A 22,708-nucleotide genomic window follows, 5' to 3' on the forward strand; every position below is an offset into this window, starting at 1 on the left:
TTGCAAAATCTACAAGACCATTTTTCATTTAGAACAAATGATTTGTACTCTTTGAGAGCAGCCAGGAGCTTTCTTACTATGTCCAATATACCCTGGGATTCAGGTTTCTCTTGAGTCTGTTGTTTCCATAATTTTCTTTGCGAAGATAATTCTCCTTGACAGAGAAAATAGAAGTAAAATTAAAAATGAATAGTTTTTTTTTTTTCCTGTCTTCCTTTACTACACTATTTGACCCCTGCGTTAGGCCTTCCTTTACCAGATCTTTTACTCCAAATATAAAAATCTTTGGTGTTAGTGTGTTAATTAATATATCTATTCTCAATGAACAGCAAAGTATTTCAACCATTCTAGAAATAATTTCTAATAATTCAATAAATGTTACCCTTTCACCCAGAGAATTCACTATAGGAACTATTCTCTTGGCAAGGGAAGTTATTAACAAGTAGGGGAAAAAAGCAAACCTATGTGCAGTGATCATATGTTCATAAGATTATGATTTGAGAAAATAAAATGCTGAAAACAAAATATTGTCTAATAATTAAAGAATGACAACAAATGATTGTATGTATATATACATATATATGTATATAGAAGATATTACTGAACTAAAAGAAATGATAAAAATGAACATTTTATAACACTTGGGAAGGCATTTAAGAAATGTTGTTATTTGAAGGAAGTACACTCAAAAGAATTTTAGTCATAATGAGTAGAATACAATTATCAAGTGCACATGGAGATGCCTCCAAACTGTGGTAAAATACATTAGTGTTATTGCCACAACTTCAAGAATAAAAACACATCATCTGTTGTTAACATTAAATAAACTCTTTGATAGTTTCATGTCTATATTAGTAATGCCATTTATAATAGATGCTTCTATTTCCTTTCCTCTCTCTTCTTAATGCTGTACAGTTTGATTTTCTATATCATCCTTTAGCCAAAATTTCTACAATTTTTTTTATTTTTTTCTCTTTTTGTGACACCAAGCAAGCAATTCCATAACATAGTGTAATAAAAAGAATATTGTACCTGAAACTACAAATCTATTACATATGACTTTTCCAAAGTCTTTGACACTATTGATGATCCTCATCTCCTTCTCCCTAGGTTTTCAGGAAACTGCCCTCACATGGTTCTCTTCCTACCTATCTAACCATTCATAAATTTCTACTTGTGTATCTTCATCCATGTCAGTGCTTATTAACTGTATATCCTAGAAAAAAATTTTTAATGGACCTTCTTTTACAAGAAGCTTTTCCTGATCCCCATTTATAGATAGTGTCTTCTTAAATTTCTCCAATTTATCCTGCTAATGTCTTGTCAGTACATAGTTGTTTCCATATTGCCTTTCCTATTAGATTGTGAGCTCCTTGAGAACAGAGAATATTTTTGCTTTCCTTTCTATTCTCAGTGACTAGCACAGTGCCTGGTACATTGTAGACACAATAGTAAATATTTATTGAGTTAGCAATTCATTCTTTGATTCTATGCAGCTAGGATCTAAAAGTCTTTCAATTTTTCAATTCAGTCAAAACAATGTAATTAAAAGAATAAAGGCTCAAAATTGATCTTGTATTTCTATAAATTGATTTGTAAGGCTCAAAAATGTTTATTTAGTGTTTACTCTTCAGTCCAATTTAATTTAATTTAATGGATCTTTACTAAGCACTTGCTATGTGAAAAGACTTTTTATTTTATCAGTGTGGTGATTAGGAGCCTCTGTAGGAAGATGTTTTAAAGAGCTTGGTTGTAAAAAGGAAAAGAGATGTGGATTTCTAAAAAGAGACAATATGAAAGTGAAATGAAGAATGGGTTGGAGGGTTTCAGGATTCATGAGTCATTGTTTAAAATAAAGAATAAGGAAGGGAATAAGCATTTATAAAGCATCATGTTAAGCACTTTACAAACATTAATTACTCATGTGATCCTCACAACAATCCTGAGAGGTAGGTATTATTATTACTTCCATTTTATAGTTGAGGGAACTGAAACAGATAGAGATTGGTATCACATAGGTGACAAGGGACTGAGGCTAAATTTGACAAGCCATATGAACTCCAGACCCAATATTCTATCCACCATACCATTTAGCTGCCCTAATGTATAGAGCATGCCTGAGCACTTTTGCAGTTTATATAAAAGGAGCTAATGAATAATGTAATGAATAACCTATATCAGATTTCTTTCTATATTGTGAGAGCAGACATTAGAGGATGGAAGGAAGAAAAAAATTAAAATTCAAAATCTTAAAAAAGTGAATGTTGAAAACTACATATAATTGGGAAAATACTATTAAGTGGGGAGAGAGATTCAGTTTTTAAAAGATATACTAATCAAAATTATATGTTGGCAGAGAATATGGGAAAGGATGGGGTCAAGACATTGGCCATGACAAGGAGAAAAGTCATTCATTAGAGACAAAAATCTTGAAAGTTTCCATTCCATTTTTCCCTAGATAGTGTGCTTCGAGAGGGTAGAATAAGTGATTTATTTTGATTTGTAAATCTCAACACTGAATATAATATTTTGCTCATATTTTTAGACTGCTCTACTGTCTCAATCAATGCAAATTAACAACTGCTTTGCAATTTATATTTTTAAACAGTGACTTGCCAAGGATCATGCAGTACAGGTCATTTACATCTTCCTGACTCATATGCTACTGCAAATTCCTCATTTGATAAATTGTTATTATGCTGAATTGAAAAGAATCAAATAATAAAATCACAAGATTAAGATCTGGGGGATTCTGAAAGAGAATCTAATTTAACCTCAATGTCTTATGAGTGAGAAAATAGAAATTGGGAAGTTAAGTGACTTCTTCAAGTTTATACAGATTAAAATATGTATTTGAACTGAATTAAATTGAACAAAACCAAACTGGGCTGAACTGAAATTCACTAATTTGGCCAGAGCTGGCTCTGCTCCAATTTATTCCTACTACAATCTGCTCTCTAAATGCTTTTATTATTACCAGGGAAAAACTAAGGCACTGGAGAGAATAAGACCTAGTGTTTTACTTTATGACTCAGGGGAAAGAATTGCTACCATCTTGATGCCTTGTAATCAATATAATAGATGTTCCCATGAAACACAGTCAGAAATCCAGACCAATTTATCAGGCTGCTTTGGACCTTGTATTCAGGTATGATGCTTTCTGTGTAGAGTGTTAGGATTCAATCATTGAAAAATCATCAGTCTTATTTCAGCTGTCCCTATAACTAAGAATTCTAGTTATATTTCTTTCACTAGCGCCAAATAAATATAGCCCAATCCAAAACAGTGACATTCTTTCTTTTATCAGATTCTGGAGAGAAGATGGTGTCAGCTCTGAGTGCTGTATTGTAGAAAGGACCTTGACACATTGGAATAGGTACAGGGAAAAGTAATCAGAATAGTGAGAGGCCTGGAGATGATTCTATATGATAATTGACTAGAAGATCACTGGATCTAAATTCATAGATCATTGATTTATAAACTGAAAGGAACTTACAGATCATTTTATTTGGCTTTTTTTTTCATTTTACATTATAAAAACTCAAGTCAAAGAAAGAGGTTTTTCCAGGAAAAAAGAATTAGTGGAGACTTTTTTTTATTGTAGGGGGACACAGAGTTGTCTTTTTATTGATTCCAGAGGGATGAACTAGGAACAGTGAAAGAAGTTAAAGAATCTCTAACTGTATATAGAAGAAAATACTCCCCAAAATAACATGAGGTATCCAAAAGTAAAATAAGCTGCTCTGGGAAGTAGTGAGACTCCTGTCACTGAAGATTTTAGGCAAAGAGTGCATGATCATTTCTAAGTTATACTGTAGAGGGAGCTCATTTTAAGGCAATGGAGTGGACATAAATAGCCTCTGAGATTTCTTCCATTACTGACATAATATGAAGTCATTCTCAAGGGATTAAGTCCCTTAGGGATATTACTTTGATGATATTATGAGTTATTTTTTCTCAACTGGTTAATTTTTCTGCATGATAACAATAAGATATTAGGCAGTGCTAGGATGTTTGGTTTATATTAAAATAGACAGTTATACATATTCTACATATTTATCTTAGGGGAGGATAGTCGTTATCATCACCTCAGGAAGATGGGTTGCTGGAATACTGAATAGCAATGTTGAATGGATCAAGAGGCAGTATCTGCCACTCCCTTATTGAGTGAACCTGGGTAAATAAATTCAATGATCTGGACTTCAGTTTCCCCATTTGTAAAATTAGAAGAGGTAACTAGATTATTCCCTAAGTTCCTTCTAGAAAATAAATTGTTATTCTAAGATAAAATTCAGCAACACAATAATTTTAACATCCCACATTCTAACATTATGGTTTAAATTCCTCTTAAGTTCCAACATTCTATATTCTAACTTTCTTTCCATGGCATTCTATGTTCTAAGTTTCCACCAAACTTTTAATGTCTTGGGTTCCATTATTATGAATTCTAAATTTCTTTCAAATACCCTAATATGCTGAGTTCTAATATTTATTCTTGCTCTAATTACCTACAAATTTCTTTGTAGAAAGGATCTGATCATAATTATGAATCAATGAATTAATCAATTATTAATCAATGAATCTCATCAACACTATTCATTAAATAGATTTCTATGAGCCTCAGCAAGTTATAGCAAATTCTTTCTACAAGGCATTCTGGATAGAACCAGGAAGGCAAAAGAAGCCAGGAAGTTGAGTTCTCCCCAGTTTCCCTCAGAAACAATCTTAAAACAAGCTTCTAAAAATTTCTGGAGTGACAGAATTTACAAAAAAGATGGAGTGAATTTTCCAGCCAAAGATTACTTTAAAAACTTCAGGAAAGGTCTGTCTCACTTGGATAAAGGGGGAGCATAGCCAAATAAAATCAGTATCCAGGCAAGTCAGCAGGAGGCTCTTAGCCCCAGCACAGATCAACAACTAAGGCCCAGCAGTTCTGGTTCAGCAGAACACCTGTGAAGACTCCAGCCCAAGCACAATAAGCAAATTGCCAGCTACTGAACTCAGGGCACAATAGACACAACTAAGCCAAGACATCTTAGGACAGGGGGCAAGCTGAGGTTCTGGCACAGAATTCTAATCACCAGTGATTACCTCATGTACCTGTGTATTATCCTTTTTTTAACTGTTTCCCTGGTCTCCAGTGAAAGAAGATTGGGACCATACAAAATCTTGAAGAGTAATATAAATTGCTCTCAAGTCAAAAAAGTCCTCTTGGAAGAGTTCTTAGAGGATTTTAAAAGTAAATTAAAAGAGATAAAAGAAATAAAATGAAAGTACATAAGATTTAGGCAAGAGAATTATGGAAAAATTCTCAACAGCTTGGAAAAGAAAGTATAAAAATTGGCTGAAGAAAACAATTCTTTAAAAATTGTACTGGCCAAATGGGAAAAAAATATTTTGCAGAAAATAACTTCTTTAAAAGTAAAACTGACCAAATGGAAATAAGGTACAAAAGCTAGCTGAAAAAAAAAATAATGCCTTAAAAATTAGAATTGAGCAAGTGGAAGCTAATAACTTTATGAGACATCAAAAATCAGTCAAATAAAATCAAAAGAATGAAAAATAGAAGAAAAAATATAATAGCTATTAGGATAAGCAACTAACCTGAGAAAAAGTTCCAGGAGAGATAATTTAAGAATTATTGAACTTCTTGAAAGCTATAATCAAAAAATAAAATAAAATAAAATAAAAAGCACCTGGACAGCATCTTTTAAGAAATTAAAAAGTAAGACTGCCATATATCCTAGAACAAGAGGGTAAAGGTCATTAAAAGAATCCACAAACTGCCTCTAAAGGAGATTTCAAAATGAAAACTTCCAGGAATACTGTAGCCAAATTCCAGAATTATCAGGTCAAAGGGAAAATACTTTAAGCAGACAGGAAGAAACAATTAAAATATCCACAGTGGATAACATAGGATTTAGCACTTTCTACATTAAATGATCAAGAGGGCTTCGGTTATGATAAATTGGGAGGCAAAGGAGCTTGGAATAAAACAAACAAAAAAAAAAAAAAACTACCCAGCAAAGTTGAATGTAATCTTTTGGGAAGAAAGATGAATATTCAGTGGGAATTGGAGCTTTCAAACTTTCCTGATGAAAGGTCAGAGCAGAACAGAAAATCTGATGTTCAAATACAAGAATCGAGAAAAGCATAAAAATGTACACATGAAGGGAAATACAAACAAACATGGTATTCAATAAGGTACTTGTTGGTCTTAAGAACAGTATATCTTGACCGGAAAAAATAATGATGAATGTTGGAAGGAATGTGGGAAAACTGGCACACTGATGCATTGTTGGTGGAGTTGTGAACGAATCCAACCATTCTGGAGAGCAATCTTGAATTATGCCCAAAAAGTTATCAAACTGTGCATACCCTTTGATCCAGCAGTGTTACTTCTGGGCTTATATACCAAAGAAATACTAAAGAAGGGAAAGGGACCTGTATGTGCCAAAATGTTTGTGTTAGCCTGTTTGTAGGGCTAGAAACTGGAAATTGAATAGATGCCCATCAATTGGAGAATGGCTGGGTAAATTGTGGTATATGAATGCTATGGAATATTATAGTTCTGTAAGAAATGACCAGCAGGATGAATACAGAGAGGCTTGGAGAGACTTACATGAACTGACGCTAAGTGAAATGAGCAGAACCAGGAGATCATTATACACTTCAACAATGGTACTGTATGAGGATGTATTCTGATGGAAGTGGAATTCTTTGACAAAGAGACCTAACTCAGTTTCAATTGATAATTGATGGACAGAAGCAGCTACACCCAAAGAAAGAACACTGAGAAATGAATGTAAACTATTTGCATTTTTGTTTTTCTTCCCGGGTTATTTTTACCTTCTGAATCCAATTCTCCCTGTGCAACAAGAGAACTGTTCGGTTCTGCAAACATATACTGTACCTAGGATATACTGCAACATATTTAACATATATAGGACTGCTTGCCATCTAGGGGAGAGGGTGGAGGGAGGGAGGGCAAAATCGGAACAGAAACAAGTGCAAAGGATAATGTTGTAAAAAAAATTACCCTGGCATGGGTTCTGCCAATAAAAAGTTATTATAAAATTAAATTAAATTTTTAAAAAACTGTTTATCTCTATTAGAGCATTTTAAAAGAGTACATTTAGAGGGTGTAGATGTAAATTGGCTTTGATGTGATGATAAGACAATTAATTAAAGGGTGAAAAGGGATTATACTGGGAGAAGAGAAAGGGGAAGGCAGAATAATTATATTACATGAGAAGATCTGAAATACCTATTAGAGTAGAGAGGAATAGGAAAAGAGAGAGCATTATTTGAATCTTACTCTCATTTCATTTGGCTCAGTTAGGGAATAAAATGCATACTCAGTTGTGTAAAGAAATCTATTTTACCCTCTAAGGAATTAGGAGGGGGGAAAGCAAAGAAAAGGGAGAGGCCCTGATAGAAGGACGATCAGATTGAGGGAGGTTGTGCTCAGAAGGAAAACATGGTGAAGGAGAGACAGGGTGAAAGGGAAGAGAAAGAAAAGGATGAACAGAAACAGAAAGAAAATAGAATGGAGAAAAATAGTCACAATTATAATTGTGTATATGAATGGCAATGAACTCTCCCAAAAAGCAAAAACAAATGATAAAGTGGAATAAAAAATAGAATTCTATACTGTTTTATTTATAAGAAACATATTTGAAACAGAGAGACACACAGAGTAAAGGTAAAAAGTTAAGTAGAATATATTATACATTAATTGAGAATCTCAACTTTCCCCTTTCAGGACTAGATGAGTCTAACCACAAAATAAACAAGAAAAAAAAAATTAAGGACATAAATAGAAATTTAGAAGTTAGGTGTGATAGGCCTCTGAAGAAAATTGAATGGAGGTAGAAAGAAATATGCTTTTTTCTCAGGAGTACATGAGACCTATATAAGAATTTGACAATGTATTAGAGCATTAGAAACCTCACAATTAAATTCAGAATGACAAAATTATTAAATGAATCATTTTCAGATTATGATTGAATAAAATTTTATGTAATAAAAATCATGGAAAGATAGATAAAAATTAATTGAAAACTAAATAATCTATTCCTGAAGCATGAGTGCATCAAACACAAATCATAAAAATAATCAATAATTTTACCTAAGAGAATGATAATAATGAGACAACATACAAACATTTATGAGATGCAGCCAAAGCAGTCATTAGGGGAAATTTTTTATATCTAAATGCTTACATGAAGAAAATAAAGAAAGAACAGATCGATGTATTGAACATGTAATTTTAAAAGATAGGAAGAAAAAACAAATTAAAAATCCCCAATTAAACGCCAAATGAGAAATTCTGAAACTGAAAGGAAAAATTAATAAAATTGAAAGTAAGAAAGCTATTCAGCTGATAAATAAAACTAAGCTAAATTTATGGGGAAAATTAAATAAACCTTTGATTAATTTTCTTTCTTAAAAAAAGAAAGAAAATAAAATTATCAGTATCAAAAAATAAAGAGTTTAACTTTCTATCAAGGAAGAAAAAAATTAAAGCAATAATTAAGCATTATTTGACCCAACTTTATGCCAATAAATCTGATAATCTATGAGAAACTGATGAACATTTACAAAAATGTAAATTGTCCAGCTTAACAGAAGAGGAAATAAAATACTTTAATTCCAATATTTTTTTTAAAAAAATTGAACAAACCATCAAGGATCTCCATTTTAAATACACACACACACACACACACACACACACACACACACACACACATACAAAGATCGAAAATCAGAGCAAAAAGGAAAATCCGTGGGAGAGAGAAAAAAAAAACATAAAAAAGAAATGAACATAACATGTACTGATTTACATTCAGTCTCCTTATTTCTTTTTTCTGAATGTAGATGGTATTTTCTGTCCAAAGTCTATTGGGATTGCTTTGAATTACTGAACCATTGAGAAGAACCAAGCCATTCTGGAGAGCAATTTGTATCTATGATCAGTGGGAAACCAAACTGTGTATATCCTTTGATCCAGCAATACCTTTACTAGGTCTGTATTCTAAAGAGATCATTTCAAAAGGGAGAATGAACCCATATATTCAAAAATGTTTATGGCAGTTCTTTTTATGGTGCAAAAGGATTGGAAATTGAAGGAATATCCATCAACTGGGAATGGCTCAATAATCTGGGGTTTATAAATGTATTGGAGTATTATTCTATAAGAAATGATGAGCAGTCACATTTCAGAAAAATTTGGACTTACATGAATTGATGTTGATTGAAAGGAGCAGAATGAGGAAAACATTGTATACAGTAACAGCAATATTGTGTGATGATCAACTATGGTTAAAAAAGCTATTTTCAAAAACACAGTGATCCAAAACAACCCCCAAAGTCTCATGATGGAAAATGATATCTACATCTAGAAAAAGAACTATAAATTCTTTTTTTTTTAATTTTTATTTAATAATTACTTTATATTGACAGAATCCATGCCAGGGTAATTTTTTTTTACAACATTATCCTTTGCACTCATTTCTGTTCCAATTTTTTCCCCTCCCTCCCTCCACCCCCTCCCCTAGATGGCAAGCAGTCCTTTATATGTTTGATATGTTGCAGTATATCCTAGATGCAATACATGTTTGCAGAACTGAACAAGAACTATAAATTCTTAATGCAGATTGAAATTCTATTTTCACCTTTGTTGGGTTTTTGTTTGTTTTTCATGACTTTCCTTTTTGTTCTATTTCTTCTTTCACAACATGACTAATATGAAAGCATGTTTACAAGACTTCATATGTATAACCTGTATGAGATTGATTGCCATCTTGGGGATGGAGAATGGAAGTTTGAGAAGGAGAAAATTTTTGTAACTCGAAATCTTATAAAATGGGAACATTGAAAACTATATACATGTAATTGGAAAAGCAAAAATTATATTTACAAAAAAAAAAAGTAAAACCAAACAAAGGTTTGGGTATATAGGGTAGTCCTGGATTCTACCAGTTAACACTGTCTCTAAAATGACTTTTCATTATTTTTGTATACTTTTTAATTAAATATGGATATAAAAGATGTCAAATAAATGTTAGAAAGGATGAATGAATTAAGGCTCTAACTTCCCATTATAACATAACCTCCTTAGGGGAAGGGACTATTCCTTATACATAGTAAGTTCTTAATTAATGCTTACTGAGTTAAATAAGATAGAAACTAATATAAAAGGTTTAAAATTTTAAAAAGATAAGACATTCTAAATTCAAAAAAATTACTTTTGAAATTTAGAACTTTCAGGAGTGCAATATTATTTTCATTTTATAGATCATTTTCATTCTATGGGAAATAAATCAACTGACTCTGAGTATCTCTTTCAGAAATGTCAGAGCTACTACTTAAACTCAGGTAACTTATGTTCAGTAATTCAACTGTAAAAGCCATAGAATCTTTCCTATGAACTTCCTTTTTTTTCCTCAATCCTAGCAAAAGTTATGATTATCAAACTCTTGGCACACCATTAGCAGCTCCTGGTGTCACTACTGCTCATAATTTGGAGGATAGATATGAAAAGAAAATGTCTCTTTACTAGAGATATTTTTGGTCTACCTGCTATGTCTTTTATGTGAAAGAAAATATATGATGCTTTGTCTTCAATCAACAACTTTGTGGAATGGAAAAGAAAAATAATGTACTCACAAGGTACAAGTTGAAGGCCTGTCTCAACCATTCATTGCTCTGAATCTTTGGATAAGATATAAATTCATAATACCCTTACATGTTTGAGGTTTCCCATCTTTAAAATTGAGATACAAATAACAAATATAAAGGTGATAAATCATTATTGCTTGCTCTATGCAGCCTACTGGGGTAGGTATTGTAGAGCTATACAGCCCCTTCATGTGACTTACAGTCTATTAAAGGAAATAAAAAGTATACATGTGAAACTTTCAGAAAATAGTGATAATTCCCTAATCAAAGATAATGGGTGTGATACAGATCTTTAGTTATGGAAGAGTTTAAGTATTTTTTCAAAAAAAATACAAATAAAATACTGCTTAGATATTTTATGGACTGACCAGAAAACACTGGCATCAGTAACAGCTCAAAACATAGAATCATAGATCTAGAAGTGTCTTTTAATATATAAAATATTAGAACAGACAATCAGCCCTGAAAAGAATCTTATAATTTAGAATATTAGAACTGAAAGAGGCCTTCAAAAATATTAGAATGTCAAACTAAAAAGAGGCCTTAGAATGTCAGGACTAGATGAGACCTTAGAAGGTGAGGGTTTTGTTTTCAATTAAATTTATTTTTTATTAACAAGTTCTTCTACTGCTTTTATCATTCAAAGCAAAAAGCACCTTATAGCAACTATGTATGGTCAATCAAAACAAATGCTCACATTATGTCCAAAAACACATCTTATTTTGCATCCTGAGACCATCACCTCTTTTTTAAGATTTGGGTTGCATTCTTTATGATCCACTTAGCTAAATCATGGATGATCAATGCATTGATCAGAATTCTTAATTCTTTCACAATTTTTAATCTTTCCAATATTGTTATTGTATAATTTATTCTCCAGGTTCTGATAACTTCACTTAGCACTAATTCATACAAATTTCCCAATTTTATTTTGATAATATCCTTTTCATTATTACTTATAACACAAAAACATTCCATTATATTGATGCATATATAATTTATTCAGTTGTTCCTTAACTTGTAGGCACATCCTAAATTTCTAATTATTTAGCATCACAGAAAAGCTCATTCAAATATTTTTGTACATCTGAATTCTTTTTTTCTTTATTTGATTTCTTTAGAAGTATAAACCTAGTAGAGTCCTATTTGAATTTCAGAATATCTCAGTGCTAGAAGAGACCTTTGGAGATCAATAAATGCAACCCCTTAATTTTAAAGTAAAGGATACCAAAGTTCTTGTGAAATTATTTTCCCAATACCACACAGCTGGAGAATGGATGTTGGAGCAAGCACTATATCTATATGATATAACTCTTGGTCAGCTGAACTTTTCATTATATAAAGTCTTATGAAAGGGTTAATTCTACTTTTATAGTTAGTCTAAAACAAGTAAAAGAAGATAAGCCAGGCATTGAAAATCTCAAGAATAAGTTTCTTTGGGAGAAAAATAGAAAAATAGGAAAGAGGTAATATAAGGAAGAAGAAAGATTTGGTTTAAGAGAACTTAGATTTAAATCCTGTCTCTGATACTACCATCTGTGTGAACTTGAACAGTCATTTAAAATCTCAATATCTCTGAATGTTATGGAATATTATTGCTCTGTAAGGAATGACCAGCAGGATGAATACAGAGAGGCTTGGAGAGACCTACATGGACTGATGCTAAGTGAGATGAGCAGAACCAGGAGATCATTATACACTTCGACAACGATATTGTATGAGGATGTATTCTGATGGAAGTGAATTTCTCTGACAAAGAGACTTAACTGAGTTTCATTGGATAAATGATGGACAGAAACAGCTACACCCAAAGAAGGAATACTGGGAAATGAATGTGAACTATTTGACTTTTGATTTTCTTCCCGAGTTATTTTTACCTTCTGAATCCAATTCTCCCTGTGCAGTGGGAGAACTGTTCGGTTCTGCAAATATGTATTGTATCTAGGATATACTGCAACATATTTAACATATATAGGACTGCTTGCCATCTTGGGGGGGGGGGAGGGAGAGAGGGGAAAAAATGAAACATAAGTGATTGCAAGGGATAATGTTGTGTAAAAATTATCCTGGCATGGATTCTGTCAATACAAAGTTATTATTAAATAAAATTAAATTTAAAAAATAAATAAATAAAATCTCAATACCTCAATTTCCTCATTTATAAATTGACACCATCAAAGTAGCTTATCTCTAATATCTCTTTCGATAAAACATCTGAGGATCTACATTTCTGGGTCATGCTTTATCATTTCAACAGGGTTTTCATGAAGACCAAATGAGATACTAGTTTAAAAAAGCATTTTGTAAACATTAAAGTGCTGTAAAAAAAATGCTAGTCTTCATTATTACTGTTGTATACTGTTTATTCTTTGTATCAATTCTCCTATTAATTCAATAGGCATTAATTAAATTATTGATGAATAAAACAATTTAAAATGCATTAAGTACTTATTATATGTAAAGAAGAACTAGGAAAATAAATAGCAATAAGTTCCTATTCTCAAAGAGTTCACATTTTAACAGAAAAAGATAGCATCTGTAAGGAAGTTGAAGCTTCAAGTTAGGTGAGAAGTTCCAGTACTCTTTAGAGTCCAGCCACAAAGCAGATGGCAGTACTTTTCTAATACCATTTCCTATAATAAAATCATATTTATTTCTGGTGTTGAACCACTTGACAATTCCAATTACTATGCTATAGATTTTTTTCTTTTTTCCATTCTTCAGTATTTGTGGTTTACGAGGCATCCAGGGTTGCAGAAGAGGTTACCAGGTCACATTTCCAAAAGGATTGCTTCCCTAGAATGAGATTATAAAGGGGCCAGGTCTAATGATCCAGAAGGTGTTGCTGTTTCCTGCAATTCTGGGCTTTTCTATCTATTAATAGTAGCTGGATAAGAGTATGTTTGATTGTAAGAATACCAAACCTTTTCTCCACAAGAGTTTTTCTTCACAAAAAAAAAAATGATTACAAGGGCTAACTTGGAAACAAAATCAGTAATCTATGAAGTTTTGTTAGTCCTGGGGCTCTTGATTATATTAAATTAAAAAGTTTTTGAACAAACAAAACCATTGCATATAAGATTAGAAGGGAAGCAGAAAACTTGGGGTAATTTTTTTACATCCAAAGTTTCTGATAAAGGCCTCATTTCTAAAATACATAGAGAATTGACTCAAATTTAAAAGAATACCAACCATTCCTCAATTGATAAATAGTCCAAATATATTAATTTTTAGATGAAGAAATTAAAGCCATTTCTAGTCATATAAAAATGCTCTAAATCACTATTGCAAATTAAGGTAATTCTGAGGTCCCATTTCATACCTTTCAGATTAGCAGAGACAGGAAAAGATAATGATAAATGTTGGAGTAAATGTGAAAAAAAAAACTGTAACACTATATATTGTTGGTGGAATTGTGAGCTGATCCAACCATTCTGGAAAACAATTTGGAACTATGCCCAAAGTTCCAAAGGTACCAAACTGCATACCCTTTGATCCAGCAATGTCTCTACTGGGTCTGTATCCTAAAGAGGGGATAGGGGAAAAAAAGGAAAAGACCCACATATATAAAAAAAATGTTGTAGAAACTCTTTTTATAGTAGCAAGGAATTTAAAATAGAATGAATGTCCATCAGTTGTGGAATGGTTAAATAAGTTATGATATATGAATGTAATGGAACATTATTGTTCTATAAGAAATGACTAGCAGGATGATTTCAGAAAGACCTAAAAAGACTTACATAAATTGATGCAAAGTTAAGTGAGTAAAACCAAAAGAACATTGTATACAGCAACAGCAAGATTATGTGACCAACTGTTATGGACTTGGTTCTTTTCAATAGTGAAGTGATTCAGGTTAATTTTGATACACTTGTGATGGAGCAAGTCATCTGCATCCAGAGAGAGGACTACGGAGACTGAACGTGGATCAAAGCATGGCATTTTCACCTTTGTTGTTGTTTGCTTGCTTGTTTTTTCTTTCTCATTTTTTCCCTTTTTATTTGATTTTTCTTGTGCAGCACACTATATGTGAAAATATGTTTAGAAGAATTATTCATGTTTAACTTATATTGGAGTATTAGCTATCTAGAGGAAAGAGTAGGAAGAATGGAGAAATAAATATTTGAAACACAAGGTTTTTTAAGGGTGAATGTTGAAAACTATCTTTGCATGTATTTTGAAAAAAAAAGCTAGTGGCATAAAAAATAAAAAGAATAAAGACCTAATTGGAGTAAATTAGCTATGATATATGAATTTAATGAAATACTATTGGGTAATAAGAAATGCTGAGCAGTTGTATTTCAGAAAAACTTGGGGAAATGTAAAATGATTCAAAATGAAATGAGGAGAACTAGGAAAGCATTGTACTGAGTAACAACAACATTGTATGACGATCAACTACAAATGATTTAGCTCTTCTCCAGAATACAATGATCCAAGACAATTGCAAAGAACTCATGATTAAAAGTCCTATCCATATCTAGAGAAAGGATTGATAGCTTCTGAACGCAGATCAAAGTATACTATTTTCACTTTTTTGTGGGTTTTTTCAATTTCTTTTGTTTGTTCTTTTACAATTGTGACTAAAATGGAAATGTTTTGCACTATTGCATATATTTTACCTATATCAAATTGCTTATCATTTTAGGAGAGGAAAAGGAAGGAAAGAAAAAAAATGGCATTCAAAATCTTGTTAAAATATTAAATGCTAAAAATTGGCTTTGTGTATAATTGGAAAAATAAAATACTATTTTACAAAAAGAATAAATACCTAGAGAATATATTCCCCTGGGATGAAGTTTGATGTGCAGGACCTATGGGAAGTTTTTTTGGTTTTGTTTTCATTTTTTCCTAATACTGATATATGCTCTGGAAAACTTTTCATTTGGGAAATGAGTGGATGTGTTTCAAGAAAGTATGAATTGTTATATAGATGTAGATGATTCTGCTTTAGAAACCAACATTTGAATGACATGAGGTCTACTATCAATTCACCTGCTGGCTGAGAAGACTGAAGAATCATTGGATGCAGGAAGTTTTTGGTCTATTCTCTTCTAAGGATGGCCAAGTAGCTAATTCCAAAATTTCCGCCACCTTTTCTGACCCCTAAAAGGATACAATTAATTTGATGCATGTATGCTGTAAATATTCAAGAAATTACTATGATTTGCTCTCTTGTTCAAGAGAATCATTGTAGAATGCTACCCTTGAATAGACTTCCTAGTGATGCTATATTTGAGGATGTAGCCTGACTGGTACTAAAAGGCTTATGGAAAAGCTGGCAGGCAACTATGATAATTAGCAAAAGAGAGGCTCAAGATGCTGGTGTAAGGAGTATTGTGATTAATGGAGTGGTTCTGATCTAGGAGAAACCAAAATTCCTAGAATAAACCAAAGTCATTTGAAATAATACTTTACCTCTAAGTAAAGATGTACAAAGAGCTCATTTAAATGCCATCTTTTAATCTCTGAAAACCTAGTCAGGTTTATAGAGTTCCTTTGAGGACATTGACAATGCCATGACAATTACCTTAATTACTACATTGTGTTGAAGTAACTTGAAAGATAGGGACCTATAACATTCTTCAGGAACCTGGATCATAAAACATGGGAGTGAACATTCTCAGCTCTCTCCTTACTAGGATACCTTGTGCCAAATTGGAAGGGTAGATAATTGGAGAATTTGAGTATTCTCTTTGAATCAACACAGTCCCTACCTTTAAGCTAACTTTACAAGAAAGACTTTACTATTCACTTTGTAAAACTGATTAAAAATATGATTTACCACACCAAGCCATTCTAGAACTCAGGAAATAAGTTAAGTCCCAAGAAAATCAGCCACATGGACTATGAATTTATTTCTGTGCCTTGCTGTGACTAATAATAAGAAGAACAATAATAATAATGATGATGATGATAAATCAATGGATTGCCAAACTTCTTCTGATGAGCTTTTCTGAAGGTGGCTGGTCTGGTCCTAGAATAACAAGCAGCTAGATATTAACCTTCAATATTTCATAAGGCTTTCCAGCCAATCTAATCTGCTAGCATGGTATAGATGATGTACAATAATCCCTATGATTCCTTAATTTATAAATAGAAGACTTTAATGAAAGAGGAGAGCATTTATTGTATTCAGAAGAGACTGTCTAAATCAGTGATGTCAAACTCAAACGGTGGGGGGAGGGAGAGGGGAGATTCCTGCAGTGACATTATTGATTTAGAAAAACACATCATTGATTTTGTATTACGTTTCCATTTATTTTTTTAAACACTTCCCAATTACATTTTAATCTAGTTTAAACTACGCTTGGGAGTTTTGTCTTAGCATGCAACGTTTTGGCCAAGAGTTTGACACATCATTATGAACTGTGCAGTTCACAGAAGATTTCATAGAAGAACCAGGGCTATTAGACTAAGAAAATAGTCTAACTCTGGATCAGAAAATGATTTATTTAGAGTTCATCTGGTCTAAACCCCCTCAGCTATAGAGAAGGAAACAAAGTCCCAGAGGGGTAAAATAATAGTCACATTATTCGTAAATGGTAAATTAGTAAATTCAAACTCAGGTCCTACATGGCTTCCTTTTCCTCTTCTCCATGTATAGGTGGAGCAGATTAGGAATATACATGTTTGAAATGGGGAGAAAGGGCAAAAGGAATAGAATGTGGGAGAGGGGAATAAGAAGGTTTTTTTTTCAAAAGAGACTCAGGAAAAGAGAGGTTGAAACAGTCTCTTTTGAAGACCCACATTTGAAAGATCTCTTCAGAGTCACACAGAGAACAAATGACAGGCCTGGGAACAAAAATCAGGAATTTGGAGTTCCTCTTCCTGCTTCTAATCATGTTCCCAAGAGAACTGGCCCAGCTGTTGCCTGAATGTCTGAGTGGAAAGAAGCCTGAGAGATTCTTTTCAATTTGAACCTCTTGTTATAAATATAGAATTTAGGGGATAGTAGGTCATTACTTTAAAAATTAATCTTTCCCACCCCCAATTAGTGAGAGTAAATAGGCAAAGGGGGACTGAATTTAGTTACCTTTATTTCCTTAAGTAAGTGTACTTCACAATCATTCCTGAAAGCCTCATGGTCCCACTTTGGGGAAATTCATTCATGACTTGAAATAATGTGTCTATACAAGGACTGCTTCTGTTTCTCTGTGTAATGAGTTGATTATATTTTGTCAGAAGAACTATAAGGCCATCAAATGTCAAATGAATTATATCAAACATATTATTTTCGTAGCAGCTGGATGTGAGTAACTTTTGAAACAGAGCTTCCTATTGTCAGACCTCACTGAGAAAACTCAAATGAGACTCATAAAAAAGGACACATGATACTGATTCATGAAAGTTTATAAGTTTGCATATAAGGAGCCATTTCATAAAAATTATTTGACCACTTAGACCAAGATTATCACATAATTTACAAGGAAATAAATGTGGAATGTTTTATTTGCCCATGAGAGGAATTTTTTGAGACAGTTGATCTTTCCAGTGGCAATAGTTGTAGCTGAGTTGTGCTGAAGAATTAATTAAAAACTTAGAGATTCTGAGGTCTAACCATCTTTTCTCCCTATTCTATGAAGACTTCCAATGTGAAAATTATCTTTATTAATGTATGATCTAGTTTGACATTAACTTAGAGCCTTTGGGCAGGGATTTTTAATGTAGAATTTCTGAATTGTTTTAATTTATTCCTAATATGCTATTAACTGCTTCGACATAATTAGTTTCCTTTATAGTTCTATGTATTTTATTTTATAGATTTTAAAATATTCTGAGAAGGCATATATAGACATTATTAGATTTCCAATCAGTTTAAAAATATGTACACACCTACACACACAGAGATACTATACACACAAGAATTCTTGTTTTATGGAGTTTATGGGGCACTGAGAAATTAACTTGTCCAAGTACAAAACAGTGAGTATTTGCCAGAGGCATTATTGAAATCCATTTTTCCCTGCCTCTAAGATTAGCCTTCCATTAACTATGAATTAACTAATGAAAACCACTCATTGAGTACATTTGCTATGTGTGAAGTATTGTCATTAGTACTAGTAATATATATACAAAAAGTGTACCAGTCCATGCCCTCAAGGAGCTTGTATTCTAATGAAGGAATATTAGAGACCTATGGCTAAGGTGGGCTATTTTGGTCTGAAAGTTGAAGGAATGAAGACAGAACTAAATTGTGTAGGTTGAAAAATCTTTTCCAGTAGCTATGGTAGCATTGATCTTATTTTTAATACAAGACCTGGAAAGGGAGGTTGAATCTGGCAGGAAGGGTGCTGGTAAGATTATGACCTATGAATAAAATGAAGTGTAGAAAGGGCTATCTGGCTATATTGGGCCATGAAAAGTATTCAGCAATCAGTAAGAATTGTTGAGTGGGTGAGAGTATGTATACTGGATCTGAGAAGATAGTTTGAGTAGCTTTAAATGAAAAACAGAGGAGTTTGTATTTGCTTCTAGATATACCATGGTTACAAATGATAGCAGGGGAGCACAGTCAGATATGTACTTTATGAACTTCACTTTAGAAACTGTATTGAGAATTGAGTAGAAAGTAAGATTTGGGATAGGCAAAGGAGTTGTGACCATTTCAATAATAAGAACCTGAACTAAATGGGGTAGGTGTTTAAGTAGAGAAAAGACTTTGAATTTTAAAGATACAGTGATGATAGAACTAACAGTATTTGGCAAGTGTACATAGGTATGGAAATAGGATGAGGAGAATAGATGGGTGGCACCATGGATAGAATATTAGGCTTGAAATTAAGGAAGTTCATCTTACTAAGTTCAAATATGACCTTAGATACTTACTAGGTGTAAGACTCTGGATAAATCATTTAACCCTGTTTATCTCATTTTTACATTTGTAAAATGAGCTGAAGAGGAAATGGAAAACTACTGTAATATCTTTGCCAAAATTTCCCACGAGTCTGGAATAATTGAAACATTTGAACAATGTGAAGTGGGATGAGGAGAATGAAAAATCAAGAAATACTCCAAAGTTGTCAATCTGTCTTATAGTTCAGGATAATAGTGTCCTTGACGAAAATAGCAGAATATTTAAATAAATAAAATAATGAAATCATACTGTACAGATAATGAACAGAGATCCTAGTATACAGTAATGTGGTAATCTGATGTCATATTGCAAGCTGGAGACATTAAAGTAAACTTTTGGGAGGAGTTGCTATTAAACTGGTTGGATGGGCCCAATACAGTAAAGCATTTCCAAAAAAGATTTATATCTATTTTTAAATCTCTAAATAAATTTATCTTTTGCCTAATAAGGATGTGAATCATAAAGATAACTGATGACAATAATGTTAGTAATAATCCCTTCCATTTATGTAAATATTTATAGCTCACAAGGCACTTTCACACACAGGGTCAAATTTGCTATTCCCCACATTTTGAAAAAAAACAACCTCTATTAATCTATGCTGAAGAAAAGATCCAAAGGGGACATTATAGCTGCATAAAAGAATGGGAAGTATTATCATGTAGAAGAGATAAATATCTTATTTTCTATGGCCTCAAAGAGCAATGAGTAGAAGTTGTAGAGTTGTAAGATTAGATTTGATTCAAAGGGGGGGTATATTTTTTAATAACTAAGAGTTTTCCAAACATGGAATTTCCTTGAAATTATGCTTACTTCATCACCAAAAGATTTCTAGCCAAGACTGAATGTTCACATCATGAGCACAGGGCTGGAGGATGGACAGGACAAGGGAAATAAAAGAGAAGGGAAAATGAGTTGCCAGAAAGATAATTCTGCTTCATATAAAGATTGGAATAGATCACCTCTGAGTCTTTATTTTTTCTAATTCTATAATTTTGTGATTTCTGTTAACGAATTTGTAAACCTTTAGTTTGGTTGGTAACCTGATACCTTTTCTCTCCCACACTTTTCTTCAGAAACTACCAAACTCTGAGCTAGCTCATTCAACGTGTGTCATTCTCACCATCTTTGTGTTCATTTTTATAAAATATACTGCCAATTTAAGTGAACTTATATATAGCATTCAGAATTTATACATTTACTGGAACCAATAGTTCCATATATAAATGACATGGTACTGGCTAATGGAGAAAGTTTTCTTGGTATTGATTATCAGATCAAAATAACATAAGCAGCAGAGAATTGACTCATACTTTATTGTATTTTGGCCTCAGAAAAGTGAGTAACTATCTATGAACAAAAAAAAATTACACAACAATATCATGGTACCGTGCTAAATATCTCAGGAATAAGCACACAGACCTACTTCACTCTTGATGAGTGAGAAAGCATAAGAGCATTGACCATTACGCAGAACCTGTGCAAGTATACTGGTTATAGAATTAGCCTAGAATATTGATGGACTTTTCTGTACACCAAAAATTTATCATAATCTTCCATCATTCCTCATGATTAACTGTATCAAAAGCTTTGGTCAGATTGATGACTGTTGTATATAGACTTTTATTCTAATCCTGACATTTCTCTTGGAGTTACTGGGCAGCAAACACCACACAAATCAATCATTGGCTCTTTCTAAAGGTACATTGACTGTTAGGTAGATGACCATCTTCTAGCAATAGGATTAGCCAATTAAGGAGGACTCTGGAAAGTATCCTGCTGGCAGTGACTAAAAGAATCCTGTGATTGTCACAGAACAATCTATTTACTTTTTTGCTATAGAAATAGATAATGGAGTCATCCTTGAATGTCTAAAGAGCACTTTAGGACCCAAGGGCATGGACAAGATTCTTCTAAGCAGTGGAATAGATGCTTCTCTCATGGTAACCAATGATGGTGCAACCATTTTAAAATCTATTGGTGTTGACAACCCAGCAGCCAAAGTTTTAGTTGATATGTCAAGGGTTCAAGATGATGAAGTTGGTGATGGTACTACCTCTGTAACTGTGTTAGCAGCTGAGTTGTTAAGGGAAGCAGAGTCTTTGGTTGCAAAAAAAATTCATCCTCAAACTATTATTGCTGGTTGGAGAGAAGCTACAAAAGCAGCAAGAGAGGCTTTGTTGTTATCCACAGTTGATCATGGTTATGATGAAGCTGCATTCCGTGAAGATTTAATAAACATTGCTGGAACTACATTGTCCTCAAAGCTCCTAACTCATCACAAAGACCACGTCACTAAGTTAGCTGTAGAAGCTGTTCTTAGACTGAAAGGCTCTGGCAATCTTGAAGCTATACACATCATCAAGAAACTGGGAGGAAGTTTGGCAGATTCCTATTTAGATGAAGGTTTTTTGCTGGATAAGAAAATTGGAGTAAATCAACCAAAGCAAATTGAAAATGCAAAAATTCTTATTGCGAATACTGGGATGGACACAGACAAAATAAAAATATTTGGTTCCCGACTAAGAGTTGACTCCACAGCAAAGGTTGCAGAAATAGAACAGGCTGAAAAAGAAAAAATGAAGGAGAAAGTTGACCGCATCTTGAAGCATGGAATAAATTGCTTTATCAACAGGCAGCTGATTTATAATTATCCTGAACAGTTATTTGGTGCTGCTGGTGTCATGGCAATTGACAATCCTCTTGTCATATAATCTGGAAGATCCAAATCTATAAAGGTCTCCAGGTCTTCATAAAAATTTTTTTCTTTGAACTCAACTGGGATTGACATAGTGGCAACACACACACTAATAATAGCACTTTTAAGTAAATGGCAGTCACATAATGACCCTATAATTTGTTCTTTTTGAAAAATGTAAAACTTATCAGCTAGAATATTTTTGATTATAAAATCTACACCCTCTTTGTCATTCTCCCCATTGTTATCAACTCCCCAGAAAAACATTTATCCAGCTCCAATTTTGGTAAACTGGCCTTCTTTTGCAATTTCTGTTGTGTACTCTTGCACTAAGAACTATTCACCTTTCTGGCCCACTAAATTTCATGTTGTCCCTAACTATGTACGCATTTCATGCACCAATGGTGAGACAAATCATCTTCACAAAAGTTTTTTTTGTATATTTTTGTTAGTTTCAACTGCAGAGTAGG

The 22,708-nt window shown here is 32.9% G+C and overlaps 1 protein-coding gene across 1 annotated transcript; it reads left to right on the plus strand.

The window, feature by feature from the left end:
• The first annotated feature begins 21,417 nt into the window (after nucleotides 1-21,417).
• LOC127547753 (T-complex protein 1 subunit beta-like) lies at nucleotides 21,418-22,254 on the plus strand. Its single transcript, XM_051974737.1, has one exon. The coding sequence runs from the start codon at nucleotides 21,439-21,441 to the stop codon at nucleotides 22,252-22,254; it is 816 nt and encodes a 271-aa protein (XP_051830697.1). The 5' UTR covers nucleotides 21,418-21,438.
• The last annotated feature ends 454 nt before the right edge of the window (nucleotides 22,255-22,708 follow it).

The sequence above is a fragment of the Antechinus flavipes genome, chromosome 1 (genome assembly GCF_016432865.1).
Source record: "Antechinus flavipes isolate AdamAnt ecotype Samford, QLD, Australia chromosome 1, AdamAnt_v2, whole genome shotgun sequence".
NCBI lineage: Eukaryota > Metazoa > Chordata > Mammalia > Dasyuromorphia > Dasyuridae > Antechinus > Antechinus flavipes.

Bases quoted from the DNA above. Each gene is read 5' to 3' on its own strand.
- LOC127547753 (XM_051974737.1), top strand. From the start codon at position 21,439: ATGGACAAGATTCTTCTAAGCAGTGGAATAGATGCTTCTCTCATGGTA.